At 48.7% G+C, this 17,697-nt stretch overlaps 1 protein-coding gene across 14 annotated transcripts in view; it reads left to right on the forward strand.

The window, feature by feature from the left end:
* The window catches only part of LOC139048142 (uncharacterized), a 401,037-nt gene that overhangs the window by 370,095 nt on the left and 13,245 nt on the right, over positions 1-17,697 (forward strand). For 7 of the 14 annotated variants that reach the window (XR_011507573.1, XM_070522653.1, XM_070522655.1 and 4 more), the window contains one exon: positions 4,843-4,909. Coding sequence is in view for 9 of the 14 variants with exons in the window: in XM_070522653.1 (XP_070378754.1) it covers positions 4,843-4,909 (67 nt within the window). In the remaining 5 variants the exon portion in view is untranslated. Of the gene's footprint in view, positions 1-1,471; positions 1,786-4,842; positions 4,910-6,574; positions 6,668-12,647; positions 12,708-17,697 lie in introns of those variants that run through there. The other 7 variants (XR_011507572.1, XM_070522661.1, XR_011507571.1 and 4 more) reach the window with 6 other exon arrangements.

The following is a 17,697-nucleotide window of genomic DNA, read 5'->3' on the forward strand; positions in this document are numbered from 1 at the left end:
TAGCCCACAAATCTGTTTTGTTGAGGATATATGTCGTTAAATTCAATATTAATATAGTATTTACGGCTTTCTTTAGGGGAATAATCTCCCGTATCTGAGCATTTAATGGTTAGTTGTGTTTGCGCAAAAAGAACAAGCGGATTGTATAGACGCGACCACGTTTCTTCAAAGAACACAGATAATTCCTTAATGAATAGATACTGCGATCGTCTTAATCGATATACGTGAATGTTCAAGAAGGTTGTTATCATAATGCAGAATCTGCAAATAAGTTTTGGAATTGTGGCATCTGATGTAAAACATTATCAGCAAGAAATTTTGGCAAACTAAGACAAATCCATAGATCCTCTCGCTTTAGAAGAATGAGGGGACTGATCTTTTACGCTGGCCCAACAGCGAATAAAAATCGCCCAGATTCCAGTATGGGTCGAACGTACATAAGACAAATCATAATGAGTGTCCCTGCGTAGCCCAGAGCGGCGGTGACCCAGTTTGCCAATCATGCGAACCTCTCCGGCGAAACTGGAGCCCCTTGTTTTTTGTTTATTTGTTTTTTTTATTTATTGTGAGTCCGAGAATAAGCGCTGCTGCGCATGACTGCTATTGATTCTGATTTCGAGGGAATCCTGCTTGGCCCGTTTCGGTTATTGAGTGAATTATATATATTCTTGACCTCTGCGTGCAATTGGCGATCTTTCCATCCTTAATAAATGTTGTAACTCATTAGGTGAGTGCTTTTTTCATGTGTGCTTGGCATTTCCCACTGGAAAGAGAAGAAATACTGATACATATAATTCACGTGCATTTCAGGCGCCATGGATAAATATCTCAGCCGAAGGGGTAGCTGAAGTCTGCAGGTTTCCTTTTTCTTTCATGGTCAAAAAGGCACGCAAACCCATTTGAAGCAAGGTGAACATAGAGCAACATATTCAATCTTCAGGCATAAGTTATCCATACCTAAGTAGGCGGCTACCTACTTCTCTCTAAAAACATAATAAACTTTGTCCTGATTATATATTTAAATCTATTATGTTTCCGCATTCTTTTCACTGTGGAAATTAATTTTTAAATAATGTTAAAGTGAAAAAATGCGCATGACGTAGCCGCCGCTTTGGTTCTAATGCGCTTGTCCTCCTATTGTCAGGAATTGTAGAAATACAGCGAAAGTAGGAATTAAATGGTGTTAACGTCCGCGTCAATAATGATGCACTACGCTATTCGCCGCAATAAAGTCTTAAGTGAAAAGGTGGAGGCAATCCGTGCCCCACGGGTGCAGAAAATGGGATTCAGTAGTTAAGGCCTTACGTTTCTAAATGAAATTTTTTCTCAGTGGAGCTGCCACACGTCCAAGCTTTATGACATTTCATCCAATAACGTTTTCTGAAGCGAGCAATTTTACGGTGTAGAGAAGGATTGGAACGACGTAGTGGGTCGTCCTCTCAGGCGCTTTCTCGTGGGTCGTCCGTTTCAGGCCTTTTGTTCGTGAATGCTGCTCGTGCTGGGAATCCGTGCCCTGCTCTAACGCTCGGACCCAAATGCCGGTGACTAATAAACGCCTTTACAATTGGTGGAGGGTGCTTCGGCTTACACCTTCAACCCTGGAACTTCGATGCCGTACCCTACGCTCAACCATGCCGGAAGACGCATCCCAGCAAACGCTGCCTATTCCATCCCAGCACCTCCACCGTAGGTCCTGTGATGTGGTGTGTCGCGCCACAGCGACCGTGCCATTTTCAGCGATGCGAACCACATCGAAGTCGAGGACGGGCTGACCACATATGAAGGGTAAGCGCCCACAACAAATACGACGAGCCCGCCAAACTGAGCAACGTGCTCTTCATCTCGCGGGTGTCGCCAGTCTCTGGTACAACAACCATGCGACCGACTTTCCGACATGGTCCTCGTTCAGGACCTCTTTAGTGGCTGTGCATTTGGTTGCCGTGCAGTGCGCAAGCCGCCAGCGGAATCGTGTTTTTGAGAACGTGCACAGCAGCCGGGTGAATCATTCCCCAGCTACGTTGAGGGTATTCTGAACTTTTGTAAGGAAGTCCATGCGACGACGTCGGAGTCCTACAAAATCATAAATATCTTTACAGGGATGCTAAATGTCTCAAAAGGACGATGCTTTCAACATGCTATTTGCCAAGAATCCAGTCCGTAACAAACATCATCACTCTGTGCCAAAATTACGAGCAGCTACACAGGCAGTGCTCGTCGACGCGTCGCCCTTCCTTTTGCGACCTTGCTGGTTTCGCTATAATCTCCGACCAGTCAGCGTTGCTTACTGAAATGAAAGCGTTCGTTCGGCAGCAAGTTGCACGCCAGCTCTCCTTGATATCCTTCACTCCGCCGCCGCATGTCCAACAGACTGCATGGAATTTTACGCCTCCACTACGTAGCGCGATCGAGCAGGAAATCCCCAGTCTTGCCAAACCAGAGCCAACGTCTCCTTGCAGCTGCACAACTGACGCTGAAGTCGTCGCGAGGACCCAGCCGCTCTCTCCAAGTGTGCCTCTCCGTTCTGCAGACTTCCTGCGTGGACCCCGACTGCCGCCCGCCGTGCGGTCCTGCTCTCTGTCACATGCGCTCTGCCCCCCGGTGTGCACACTAAGGATTATTCAAAACTTACCAGCGCATTCCACAGGTGTACTACTGGCACGGTATGTACAGTTACGTTCAGAAGTTCGTTCGCTCATGCCCCGATTGTCAGCGTCGGAAATCTTCACTGCACCTTCGCCAGCCGGTCTGCAACCGTGTCCTTGCCCTACCCGGCCGTTCAGGCGCGTCGGCTTCGAATTGTATGTGCCACTTCCCCTGACATCTGCTTAGTAACCGCTGGGCCACCGTGGCTGTTTAACACCTCACGCGATACGCCGAAACTGCCTCTCTCGTGGCAGCTACAGCGCGCGATGTTGCCTCCTTTCTGCTTCACCGATTGATACTGCGTCATAGACCGCCCCAGGAGTTGCTCAGAGATCGCGGACGTGTCTGGTGCCACGTTGTGCACTGCACAACTACTGCGTAGCATCCGCAGATCAGTGGCCTCACAGAACACTTTAACCGTACCCTTGGCGACTTGCTCGCAATGTACGTAGCCTCCGACCACGCACATTGGGATGCCACTCAGACCTTCGCAACCTACGCCTACAATACGGCCACTAAGAGCACCACTGGCCTTTCACCCTTTTTGTTATTGTACGGCCGGTGCCCATCGCGCACAATCAACACAATCCTTCCGTACAAGCCGGGTGTATCTCAGTGTGCGCCTACTTCTGCCACAGCGAGACACGCCTAAGGGTGTCGCGATATCGCGCGGGCCTTTACTTCAAATGGCCAAGAGTGCCAGAAGGTCGTTTGCGGTGACACCACTTCTTCACCCACGTTCCTCCCCGGAGCGCTTGTGTGCCTCTTGGTCACTTCCACTGCACCTCGGCTCACGTCGAAACTGCTTCCCAAGTATGAAGGGCCCTACCGGGTCGTCGAATGCACATCTGTGGTCAACTACTTGATCAAGCCCGTTGAACCGTCCGAGACCTTGTCAACGAGACATTGTCAACGCCGACCGCCTCAAGACGTACTATGACTCACCCATAGTGACAAGCTGTTTGGTCCCCGGATTAGGTCGCCCTTTTCGTTCCCGGGAGTAATTGTAGAGTATTGGAACGATATAGTGGGTCGTCCTCTCCAGCGCTTTCTAGTAGGTCGTCCTCTTCAGCGCTCTTGACTGTGAATGCTGCTCGTGCTGGGAGTCCGTGCCCTACTCTAACGGTTGGTCCCAAACACCGGTGAGTAATAAACACTTTCAGAAGGGTAATCTTCAAAATATAAACATGCATTTACAAGTTGAACCTGCTTTCAAGTCTAGTGAAATGCAGAGATAAGCACACTATGGCCTAAACACCTGATAATTTTGTTTCTAGCTAAATAGGATGTCGTTTCAAATAATTTACGTAAACCGCACTGAGCAAGCAATTTTGTCGAGAGTACGTATTTTTCATTCGAATGAGTTCTGGTGAACGCCTTCCGTGATCAATGGCCTTAAGGCGAATGCCATTTGATTTGCACGTGTGGCAACACGCAAATGACATTAAAGCTTAAAGAATTAGGAAGTTAATACCATGTTTTTGCCCTTGTGGGACCGGTATCAAAATAAACCTGAAATGAAGTGAGTAACAGGACTTTGACAATGACACTTCGGGGGGAGGGGAGGGCTTGCTTTGGCATCGCCTCCCTCCCCCGAAAACCCCGGAGGGGGCTCGGGCGACGGAGTTCCCCGTAGTCTATGAGTCCCAGCACATTTCCTGCGATATCTTTCCGTGCGCGCCGTACAGCCGTTGGTTCTTCAGAGCCTTTTTTGGAGGCATTACCGAAGAGTCCCACGTTGTGAGTTAGGCGTCATTCCCAGCGAGTGGTGATTGCGTTTTGTCTTCTTTTTTTGTGTGTGTATGTGTGTGTGGGGGGGAGGGGGGTATTTTCAGTTTTGGTATCAAGGACATCTAATTTTGCTAGGTCTCCATGAGCCATCTCCTAGCATCCACACGAACAATTTTGAGAGGAGGCTATTTTCCGCCTACATTAACTACAGGCTTTTTATGCGGCTGAAAATATTGTTGCAGTTGGCGTTGAACACTTTCAATTAAAAAAAAGAAAACGAAAAGCCACTTTTAGGCATTATAGTGCATGCTGAGTAAGCGCAATAGGCGGTGTTCAATTCAGCGACGCCCCTCTGTTGAAAAGCAAAACATGTCTCGAAGGCTTAGCGTACAGCATGCGCCGCAAGCAAAGCGGCAATGAAAACACACGTCATGTTTTAGACAATCGAAATGACTTTGTTTTTCCCAGGTGCACTAGCGTCTGCCGCACGGATGCTGCCATTCTGGAGGACCTCGAACAGGGCGAGCAGTACTACGTGAGCCGGCAGTTCTTCTTACGCAGTGTTCGCATGTCGGCTTTCACATACGCACGGCTACCGGAGTTTCCACGTAGGGGGAAACGTTTGCGTGAGGCGCATTGTACGCCAGCTTTCATCTGGGCCGATGACCGCCACATTGTTTACGCAGCCTGGGACTTTTTGTTGCCACCACCAAAGCTTTGCGCACTCGGAAAGTAGTCTTCGTCATTCCAAAAATACGTTATCGCTTTGGAGGACTGATGCTTCACAGTGACTACTGTAGGTCCTTCATGGCTTGAACACTTCGAAATACAGGTGCTCAGCTGTACTGACTCATTTATTCAGATAAGCAGTTAACTTTACGTTATATTCATAAATTGTGTACAGTGCATGGCTCTGATTCGTTGGCTCTTGTCTACATGGCTCTGATTGCCGCCAGCCCCGTGGAGGTGCGATCCCAGCAGCGAAATGCGAAGAGGGCGCAACTTTCACACCAGCAGTATGGATTTGGTTTATTTGGCTAAACATTGTTAGACACGGGCCCTTTTCCTGGCGTCCTTCGAGTTCAATAACATGTACATGATGAGCGAACAAGCGCAGGTACGCCGGATTACAAGCATGGACACTGGCTATGAGCGGGTGGTTTTATTCGATGGATCGGAAATATATACACTGTCGAAAAGGCGGGAGGCAGGCCATCGTCAAGAAATCACAATAAATAAAAACAGCTAGTTATTCAAAGACGAATGAGGCAAGAGCTACGGCCGGCTGGCAACGACCACAATTTGCATCACCCGGGTAAACTAAAGGCACTTGTGAACACAGCAAAATAATAAGAGAGAAAATAAAAAGGCGAGGTGCAATTAACAGACAACACCTGTACACAAAGCCAATCGTTTTTTCATTCGCTTGCCCGGTGCGTGGCTTTGAGCTTCTTCTCGCGCAACTTTGTTTGCCTCCCTATTTCTGACGGGTGTGTTAAATGAGCAGAGTGAAATTATTCGGTCTGTATTAGAAGCATACCGCAATGCCAGGATGTCCACGCATAGAGGAACGCAAGAAGGGCGGCAAGCTCGCGAAGTTTCCGCGCCAGCTCACGCCGTGGATGGCGCCTGCTAGGGCCTGGCTTATCGCTTAGCTACGCTCGGCTACACAAGGCCGGACTGGCAGGTTTCAAGAAATTTTGTTGCGCCGCGGTAAACCGTCTGAATACTAGAAAATAAATTGGAATCCGTGGCACCACACTGACGTACCATCGCTTGGGCTCCTGCACGAAATTAAAATAAACTCAGTTAGACATTCATTTTGTTTTCTCATGTTGAGCACATTATCCCTAAATTAACGAAAAAAAAACACATTTGAAAGAATACTTCATTTGTCTAAATTATTTATCCCCCTCTATCACCTGGAGAAAGACGTGATTGTAAAATTTTCTATTTGAGAATAGCTGCCAGTCCTGACTTGCTAATTTCTGTCGTATACGCTCCGACTGATTCCAAAGAATTTGTTCTCATTATAGGAGTCACCTGTGAATTAATGGGCCCGCACCACCTGTCGGTTCCCCTTACGCAGTGAATCAGTAAACGCAATTTTTTCCCCTGTATTTCTTCCCCTCCTTTATCTCACTTCCCGTTCTTGCCCTTGCCCCCAATATCTCCGCTGACGATCCTTGTCCCCCGCTAGCAGCGACCGGTGTGGCGCTTGGTTTCACGAAGGGTCCGCAAGGCAGACTGGCGCACACACTGCTACGACGATCTGTTCCCGCCCGGTAATCAGGTATGACAACGAGTGAGGTTCCACACACTGCACGTCGCTTGCCCTCGAGTTTTGCATGCACCTTTCGGGTCACGGGGGAGAGGCGTAATTGCTCTCTGTGTGATACCGGTGTCGGCCTTTTGTTGTGGTTTTGGTATGCTCTGTTTAATGACAAATTCTCTGACATACCAGAGCCTAAGCCGAAGGAGAATATGACTGCCGGCCTTAGCCAATGTGCATCGCATTTAACGAGTATTCACGCAATATCTGCCAGATGAGTCCTTTAATTCTTCTTTGGGAAACTTTCAAGTGATGCTATATATGGCGCAAGAAGTTACAAAAGAGCAGCACACATACAGCACCGCAAAAATAGCAAAGCGAAGGTGATTTGCCGACATTCTATAAATAAGGTTCTTGAACTCGTTTTTGTGATCATGAAGCACTGCAGTCAAGTGGATCCTATACTGCGAAATTAGTTTTTGTGCATAATTTCGAAAGCACAGATCAAATTGATTGTCTCAGTTTACCGAGTACGAGGCAGTTCTCAACGATCGCCGATATTTCATAGGTGACTCGGCAACTACCATACATTTGCAGCCTTTAAGCTTGAATCGTCATTGAAATCACCTTTTAGCAGCGATCGATATCCGCGGATTTTGTTTCTGACCAAACTTTCCCTGCGACGTAAATCTTGTTTTACCATCGACGTAAAGGTTTCCGATGTTTGACACAAAGCCGAGATAGCAGCGTCAGCCATGTCAGCAAGTGATGCCTCGAAAAGTGCACCGATCGCACTGGTTTTCAGAAAACCCCAACCCTCAACGTGGATGCATGCTGGCTTTGAGGTCCACAATACAAATTTCAAGAATTGAATTTCTTACAATAAAACCTGGAGGTAAATCTGGTAGTACAGCCGATGCGAGTTTCAAATACAGTGCACGTGAAACACCGCGGGGATGGTTGAGCTTGTCTCGGAAGCTACTTGGCCCAAAAAGGTCATTACGGTCTAACAAGCAAGAGTATAAAAATAATGATTATATTGATGTTTTGCTTTACTATCATGTAATATTTCTCTTCATTGTGAACTAAAACATAGTATAAGAAGTTGCGAAAGAAATTAGAAACGCACTCTTTATACATTTTCACAGAGAGTACGGGCTTTTTCTTCTTCCCTCTAGCTTGGGCGATCTGCTGGTACCGTTCACATTGGGTACATTTTCACAGTCAACTGCGTGGACTTATTTTTTGTGCAGAACTGTGCAGAATCCCACGCTGTTTTATTAGAGATTGTCATTTTATCAGACGGTACATTGCCATTCAGGCTCGTATTCGAGAAGTCCCTCCGATAAAGTTGCCAGTTCCATGTACATTTCCCGGCGTGCTTGTGCATAAGGTGCATCACAGTGCCATTCTTCTTTCCTGGTGATTGTACGAAACCGCTACGGCTACAACTATGCGGGTGTCCTTCACGCGCGTGCTCCCATATCTCTTATCTTCACTTGCGTGAACCCGACGCGAGAAGGTCAATTGCGCTCAGCCTGACGTTTAAGTGCATATTGCCAAGCGGGTTGGGTGAGTTAACCAGTCCCTTGCAGGCGCGTTGACCGCACTAGGCTCCCTGGACGAGACCAGCTATCGCTCGTTTACACGATAACCGGTTTTCATCCCGGTAAGCTGACTCTACCTGCTTTTGCGGGGATCACGTAGATTCGGCTACTGCGCAAAATAACGCCGATAGAAAGCTTGACGCTAGGGACACTTCAAACTTGCGTACGCGCCCCAAGGTAGGGTCGTGCTGGGAGGGTTTCCTAGCTTCACGCTCACGACTGGTGCCCTCTACCCATAACGGGGGAACGGCCGCGAGGGCGTCCCGAGAAATTCGCCGACCTGCGCCCTTCCTTGTGTGCCTCGGTGGCGGTGCATGCGCGGCTGCAGAAGGAGCTGGCGGGCCGGTCCGCGTCCGCCGAGGCTTCGGCGGGAAAGCGAGAGGCCGACGTCACCAGCAACATGGCGCTGGCCGACTACTGTGAGGAGACTCTGTCACTGCGTCCAGGCAAAGCCCCTAAATGAAATAAAAGTAGCGCCATCTCCTGCTCCTGCACCAGCGTTGGCTCCCCCTACGCGGTGCTGAACTAGCAGACACTCTGCAAAGACGCTCTCCGCGTTGTCCCAGCGTCGCGCTCCAACGCTAACTAAGTGACGAGAACACACAGCGCGAAGCTAAATCAGCAGCCGGCATTGTGTCGGCATCGCATATCCCTTTCAAGGCACGTTCCGCGGGGCGGTGCCGCCGCCCGAGTACGTTTGGTCACGGTTCATGACGGCTCGACGCGGATGCATAAGGCGCTAAAGAGCGATAACGGCTTACGATGATCGGAACGTCATCAGCGCACCTGTTTGCCTACGTACAATAATCGCTTCATAACGTAAGGCGCTGCTCTCAAAAGGTGCTGTTCGCACACAACAACATGGAATGTATCGTATGACCGAGTCGACAAAAAGCGTGTGCGTTTGAAGACGACTTAATTGATGTCGGGCACGAAAGTTGCAAATAAACGCAGCGTGAACATGCAGCACTTCCGAGAGCGAAAAACTAACGAAGCCATATATATACAAGTGGCAGGATCTGAGATTAGTGATGAGTGAAGAATCGCTCGCTTACCTCACACAGCCGGGACCATTGCGGTGGGTTGAAAGCAGAGCGCCTGATTCTGCGAGGTCAGACTTTCTCCGTTCCGCATTGCGTTTGGCAGACGGAACACGGTATAGTCGCTTGCCGTCCCTGTCGCTCGTGCTGCACCCGGAGGCACAGCATCGCGAACGCGGAATTGCGCCAAGAAAGCACAAGGTAGGTGCGAAACGTGGCGCCTGCCTATGACGCTCGCAAAGTTTGGCACCGCGATGAAAGGGGAAGCTAAAAAAACAAGCGAAAGCGCACGAGAACACACGACGGCGTTCGGTCAATGGGAGGGCCGAGCGTGGAGGGAAAGCGCAGGAGAGGTGGAGGGCGGCAATATTGCAACCAACGGTTACAACAGCCGTTTCTACGAAAACTAATTTATGCTGGGCGAACCTGTGCCCCTCAACAAAAACCGACTGAGCACTGAACTACAACAAAAAGCGTCCCTCGAGCTTCGCTCCTTCGAACGTCGTTCTCCTCTTTGTCGCCCGCTGTCGCGTGCCAATCGTCCGTTTCTCGCACACGAGCCGCCGGCCTGTCAGCACCGGCCGAGCGTTGCCTTGCGGTGCTTTGCTTGACGCTCGAGGTGTGGCGGCTACTCAGTTGGGGTATGTCGGTCGACTTTTTCTTCTCGCAATGCTGGCGGCAATATTCAAAGGATGGCAGTATTTAGATTTTTATTGAGGAGCTTTATGTCTAGGGAGATATGCGCGCCACCATGGAAAATGCTCCTCGCCTATTTTGTCGCTGCCTAGCAAAAAAAAGGCCTTTCGGAAAACGAGAACATTAAACATAACATTGAAGTTGTATACGCAGGCTAAAGAACAAGAAAGCAGACAGGCAGGTGGAGACTGAGAAGCCACTCAAATAATTTGGCAGTGTGTCCCGGTACGTAGGCGCTACCTGCACTCAACTGTAATCAATCTGGCACTAACAAAACTTCACTAGTGCGCTAAGCGAATTCAAGGAAGAGGAAACGATGCGATCAACTGTACTGGCTTTCCCTTTTTATGAATGCACATATGTTTGCTTATACATCATGCAGCGTTTGCCCCGGCAGGCCCTGGCACGTGCGGGACACCCGGGTGCTCCGAATAACCAATTCGCATAAAATTGACTCTTCCCACTCTGTGCTATGCATGCATCCTAACAGTGAGAGTCTCCTGCGTTTTTCTGTCGTGAAATTCCTGCACTGTGTAACTTTTTCTTTCCTGCGGAAATACTAGATGCCAAACTATATGGACATAGTGAACGGCACACGATGATTTGCTGCTTTTACTACTTTTACAATTTGCCTATACGCTTAGGTGGGCGCTGTTACCTGATATATGTAAGGTTGCTTCTTCGTAACTTTCGCCTAACCTATTGTACCGAGTAGAAGGGAGAAATATGAACGCCGACTTCTCGCAGACATTCGAAAAACGGCGAAGGCTCAAGCCAAGGCCACGATGCCCTGCTTGACGAAGATCCTCCACCTCAGTGGCACGGCCATTGGCCAAGATCTGAGTAACACCAACATGCGGTCCCTCCGAGCGAACACGCATGCAGCCCGGGATCGATCGCCACTGGGTCACGTGTTAGAGAGAGGGTTGCTTTCTGTGACTGTGGATGTCTCTTCAAACATGAACCAAGCTCTTAATAAAATATAGATTGCCTTAACAAACCTGTAGTAATATCGTCTTGTTGCCGGCGTTCAATTAGGTTATTAAAATAATTCTCCTACTCGGTATTTGCTGCCCTTATTTACACTTCGTCAATCAGAATGTAATATTGCCGCCAGCATTGCGAGAAAAAATAGTCTACCGACATATCCCAACTGCGTAGCCGCCACACCGCGAGCGTCAAGCAAAGCAGCGCAAGGCAACGTTCGGCCGGTGCTGACAGGCCGGCGGCTCGTGTGCGAGAATCGGACGATTGGCACGCGACAGGGGGCGATAAAGAGGAGAACGACGTTCGAAGGAGCGAAGCTCGAGGGACATTTTTTGCTGTTGTTGAGTGCTCAGTCAGCTTTTGTTTACGGGCACAGGTTCGCCCAGCATAAATCAGTTTTCGTAGAAACGGCTGTTGTAACTGTTGGTTACAATATGCAATTATCGGAATCGTCCAACTTTATCGCAAAACGTCGAACCGAAATTATGGCCCTTCTGAAAAACAAAAGCCCCGATATCACGTGGTTATGCACCGACCTGCGCTATGTAGTTACTGTGTGTGGCTCCTGCATATAGAGTGACTATAACCCGCACTAGAAAGCACCGCCGTCAAGCAGACTTCGTTGGAAATCACTAAAAAAAGTAGGTGGTAGAGTTATCGCTTTATTTACTGTGTCGCGCCCTATTCAACGCGTCACATCAGTGTTGGTACGAAACGAATGTCGAAAACTCATGGAGGTTTGTGGGAAGAATGCATGCGCATGTTATCTTTTGTTCCCGCGTCTTCTTCGAGCCTACTTGAGGGTGCTGCTTCCCGGCGCAGGTGGTTGAGTAATCACGTGACATTATTATTATTCTGCGGCCGTTTTCTTTCCTCAGTTAGAAAAACTAAGTTGGCTAACTTTATCTCATTGAGAACATCCCAGCTTATTTTGATAATTGCCTGCAACTTCTTCATGAACGGCTTATCAAAGAGAACAGTAAACACTGATTTAGATGATTACCTATAATAACTAATTCTATATTCCAAATAGAAAAATACTGGTGGTTTGTCAACTCGACCGCGAACAACATGTACTAAGTTTATTTAGTGCATTGTGATTCATATAAAAAATTGCGCCATGCTATCTGGGACACCATGCATTGAACCTATATCTCGCGGGAAGGATGAAGCTGGTGCTGCACCCAAGTTCACCCCAATTTTTTCCAACCATGGCAGTTGAGGAAGAAATATTTGATGTGCGGTAGAGCTCGCTTGAAAGTTCAAAGTAAGGGCTCAATAATATCTAGCGGGATCACACACGCATAAGCAAGTTACGCTGTAATCGTGACAAGCGGACTAGTGTTCTTGAAAGAGTGGTCGTATTACCTCACCCAATATGGTGCTTGCTTTCTGTGCTAACTGATCCTATCTTTATAGTTTTTCGTGCATGACGCGCGTACGCACTAACAATTTAGGATTCCCAACAGAAACTCATCATCATCTAGGCATTGCTCTTTTTTTTATTAAAGGCCATAACGCATATTCAAGTGCACAGTGCAGCCTGCTGGTGAGATTGAACGAGGCGTTGTTATCGAACAATATTGCCATACAGTTCTGAGCGTGTTGCAGACGCTAACGTGTCTGTTCCCTCGTTCCCTGTCTGGCAACACGTGAACGATCCACACGCAGCCCTACCACGTAACCTGGCGATGATTGGAGAAGACAGAGACGTCACCGAAAACGAGGTGAGATCTTCTTCAGGCAGCGTCATTAGCGGATGGGCTGGAATGGGAATGCCAGGCGCTCTTTCAAAATAAAATTGAATGCTGGGGTTTAACATTCTGGAACCAGGGTCGCCATCTTGTACGCCTTCGAAAGGCCGACGTTCGGTTTCACCTCACGCGATTCGCCTAGATTGGCCGTGATAGCAGCGCGGCCTGGACAATCGCGTGAAGCGAAACTGAACGTCGGCTTTTCGAAGGCGTGCAAGATAGCTGCCACGACTTTATTATGAGGCATGCTGTAGTGGGAGATTCCGGATTCATTTCGACCACCTTTGGTTCGCATGTCCGCATAAGTGTAAGCACACGAGTGTTTTAGATGCGAAAGCGTCAAATGGCCCATTTGGCGTAAAAGCCGGCGTCGGTCGTCTGTAGCAGCAAAACGACTGGTAAATTCCCATTGGCTGCGACGCCTCATCACGCGCACGCCTCGACGGAGCGGCCGAAAGGCGAGCCAGGCGTTGCGTGAGGGGAGAGGGCATCGGCGCGACGCCACCTCACCCTCGCTGGCTCTCGGAAGCCAGCACGCAGTCCGTATCTCTCGGGCCCCCACTGGGATTAGCTGCGACGCGCGCCTGCCAGCCTTGGTACTGCTCCCTCGGACTCTCGTCACGCAGCACGTTGGTGTCATGCGGCGTTGCCGACTCGCGCAGCACGTACCGATATGGCACGTTACTCGTAGCGCAAAGCTCGTCGAAAGACCGGGGGTTCAAGTGGGTATTATTGCTTTGTCATTCACAGCTCATAAGAAATGCTTAGGTGTCCTCGGATATTTTGCATCTTGCGCCCAACGAAATGCGACCACCGCGAACCCACGGCATCGAATATAGCGGCCCAACGGCGTAGCCACTAACTCTTTTCAAATTAATATCTTGGTAACATACTGTCAAAGCGTGCAATCTAGGCATGGTCGACTGACATATTTCAGTTTTATGGTGCAACCAAAAGCATAACATACAGGAGCCCGTTCATCAAATCAAATTGTCCAAAATTTGCCACTTGAGTAATCAACTGTAGGACAGTTCGCCGACAGCAGCCTCTGAATGCAGCGTGTGGCGTCAAGGACCGCGGCACATTGGCGCGTCGGCTGCGACTGTAAACCCGTCTGGCGGTGGCTAAACAGCGGTCGCTATTTGATGCGGAGACTTCCTGGCAGCTGAGTGTTAGCTGCTTCTCGGGAAGATGCGACGTTAAGAATTTGAAAGCATTTGTGCGTGTTGAGTATTTTCAGTGAAGCGCTCTGCGCTTTGCGTAAAAGCAACAATACGCGGGCAAACTTTACTGCAGCCATATTCAAGCAAACGCGAGAATTAACTACAGCAGGCAATATCGGGAGTGACTGCCGGTTTGTATCGCCACACACTTGCAAATACGTCATAGTTGGCCGCTGACCAATGGCGTTTAGTAAATACTAAATTATTGTTCTTGTTACAGCTTTTGTTACATACTTATGTAACAAAAGCTATGTTTTTGCTCCGCATTTGTTATCTGTACCGCCCCCCTCACGCAATACTCCTTCTGGAGCCTGTGAGGTATATGAAATAAATAAAATGTGCCGACCAAGAAATTCACTCATATTGGACAGTGTGGTCACGGATGCATGAAGAACGGGACAAGATGAACCAAATAAAGTCGACAGTCAACTATTTAAACGAAAGCGTAAAGGAATCAAAACGTGCTTCCAACTCAAATGCAGAAATAATAATGGGATGAAATGAAAGCGGCAGACAACTTGATGACGCAGGAAACCAAGCTCAAAACCTGCATATGAGGAGTGCAATGCTCACCGAAGAAATCGATTCGTACAGCACGCGTCATGCGCAGGTCGTAGGCTTGGCTCCCACCGGCGGCTAATGACAAGAAATGACCTTCTATGAGCTGTGGGGTACGATACTATAAAACTCACACGACATGTTTTTTAATCTTTCTATATTTTCACTAGGAGAGTCTCATTTTTCGTTTATGCTGCGCGTGCTTCATCGGCTTTTATTTGGTTGTCACTAATAAACAAAAGCCCTCTGTTCCTCTTAGCTATAAATGAGTAGCATATACTATTGAGGAAATCTCGAGACAACTGCAATACTAGTAATGTGTTTACTTTAGCAGCCGCCTTTAAATATTACCTAACCAGACCACACGTGCACATGGTGGTTAAGTCAATTGGAGCAAATGACAGACTCGAGATTTTGAGCATGCCGCGGGCACCACGTAATCACGGAGGCGATTGCGAGACACCTTGCCTGTTCTCAACGTTCCGGCTTCTGCGTCATTCACGGTGAGTGGTAATGACGGCACATCGTGTTTTGAGTTTCGATATAGAAAGCTTCTATCTCTGCCAACATTTATGACTCACCCACTCGTACATGAAACGTACATATTTGGGCGAACGCTGTTCAACATCTACCCTACCTGAAAGTGAGCACTTCGGGCCCTTCAGAGTTTTCTTGCAGTTTAACTGAAAATGCGAAAATATGGTGTCATCGGCCCCTCGAATGAAGCATACCATGCGACTTCAAAACCAAAAGAGATCGGTGGTGACCTCTTTTGTCGGCAGAACCAAACGTATCTGCACAGCCCCACGAAGCCGGGCTGCTGACCTACAAGAAGTGCACCGAAATCTCTCGGCATTTGGCTACCCGATGTCGTTTTGAACTCGATGGAATGCCATGTCTCAGCCCCCAAGGCCTGAATGTGTGCTCCCAAGAAAACGCGCCCCCATACCGTATGTGCCCGGTGTGAGCGAGGGCAGAGCCCGCGTTCTACGTGGCTGTGACGTCCAGGTAGCTCACGTGCCATCCCGAAAATTGCACCATCGGCTGGTAAACGCAAAAGACAAGCTTCCGAAGACAAAGTTTCCTGGCATCGTCTACGCGATTCCATGTGAAGGCTGCAACTTAATATATATCGGCGAGACAGGCAATTACGAACAGTGGTTGAAGCAGCATGCCAATGATGTCAAAAAGAAAAAAAGTCGTATATCAGGCGCCTTGGCAGAACATGCTGGTGATTTGGGCCACAGGATTGATTGAGATAACGCCAAGGTATTAAACAGAGAAAAAAATTTGACTTCAAGACACCATTTGGAATCCCTCCTAATCTAAATGACAGAATAGCACTCAACCGGAATGACGGACCCCCCCCCCCCCCCATCTGCACGGGCTGCTTACGTCATATTTTAATCAATATAAACATTGTATCCCACATCCTTGGTTTTATTGTGAACAAGGCTCCCGTCAGAGGAGCCGAAACGTCTTTTCTTGTATTCTTTCAGAGGTCGGTGTCCTTCTCATTACCCTTCTTCATGATGCCTCCCGACTAGACGGGCTTCCGTCAAAACCTCGACTTCATTAACCTTCGCCGAGCGTACGGCAAACCAGTCATCACCAAGGTTCGCCAGTACATTTCAGTGGCAAGCAGAGCTTCTGCATTAAAAAATCATCCTAACTTCACCCTGACCTGCAAGTCCCGAGGACTTATTCCACGCTCGCTACGTCTCAACAGGCATGTACGCTCAAGTTTTGGTTTCAGCGTGGTTGCCAAGGCGGAAAAACTCCTTTTACAAGCGAGGATCTTGGAATGCAGACTGTCCCTGAGGAACCTAGAAAAGCTTTCTTCGCGCGCCGTCACATTGAGCACCGGGCCCCAGACGAGTTCGCAAGCATTCAACCACACGCAAATTTCAAGGCCGGGCTACAATCCCATCATACGCAGGTGACACACGAAAGAAAACTTGCTCGACTGTCGCCACCTGCTGATGCTTTGCACAGAAAGGTTGCCGCGTCCGCCGTGCACAACCTCTCGTCGCACAAGCCTATCTGCAGAACTCGCTGTCCTGAGCCTGGGCTTGAACTTCAACCTCGGACTGCAGAAGGATGCAAAAAGGTCGGTCTGGGCTGTAGAAAATGCTAGCAGCCAAATTGAACCTTCAAAGCGCTAGGTGGCACGAAACCGCACTATAGGCATTCTCTCGCGGCTTCGCGCACACCCCTCCGTCTTTTCACTTTCTACGGAAGAAGGCTATCAAAGACTTTCGCTCAAACCAAAACCTCGTCATCCTCCCGGCTGACAAGGGCAACGCCACGGTGCCACCCAACAGGACTGGCTACAGTGACAAGATGTTGTCACTGCTTGCGGACAAGGCGACGTACAGTTGTCTGAAGAACGATACTACGCTCAAGGTACAGAGGGAGCTTAGAAGCTTCTTACGGATGTGTTTCGTTTTGTAGACCCAAGGCCAAAAGGGCTGTACTTCTCTCTTATGTGTACTAACGGTTCGGCACCGGCGCTCTATGGTTTGCCAAAAATACATAAACCTAACATCCCGATGCGCCCAATTGTTTACTTTACTCGTTGTCTGCTTCATAAACTGTCCAAATATCTTCATAAGGTCCTTTCCCCTCTCGTTGGTGGAGGCGCCACTCACGTTCGCCATTCTGAAAACTTCATAAGCAAGATTCGTCATTTTACTTCCGACGGTGAGGAAGCGCTTGTCTCGTTCGACGTCGTGTCGCTTTTTACAAGTGTTCCTATTCGACTCGCCGCGGAAACATGCACCGCCGCTCTGGACGATGACCCTACCTTACCATAAAGGACACCCATCGACGTTCCTGACTTGAAGAGGCTCCTTCTGTTCTGCCTGGAGAACACCTACTTCCCTCTCGAAGGCACCTTCTACGGGCAAGTGTTCGGGACACCGATGGGTGAATCTATTTAGGTAACTGCTGCAAATTTAACAATGGAATGGCTTGAACGTCGAGCACTCACCTCTTTCAACTCGCCGCCCGGCGTCTTCCTGGGTTACGTAAACGATGTGTTCTGCCTAATTCAGCGAGAAGAAATTTCTTTATTTTTGTCACATAGGAACAGTATTGAACCTTCTATCCAATTCACAGTCGAGGAAGGAAAAGACGGCGACCTTCCTTTTCTGGACGCCCTCGTGAAACGTGACCAGCACAGTC

The sequence above is a fragment of the Dermacentor albipictus genome, chromosome 7 (assembly GCF_038994185.2).
Source record: "Dermacentor albipictus isolate Rhodes 1998 colony chromosome 7, USDA_Dalb.pri_finalv2, whole genome shotgun sequence".
Lineage (NCBI taxonomy): Eukaryota > Metazoa > Arthropoda > Arachnida > Ixodida > Ixodidae > Dermacentor > Dermacentor albipictus.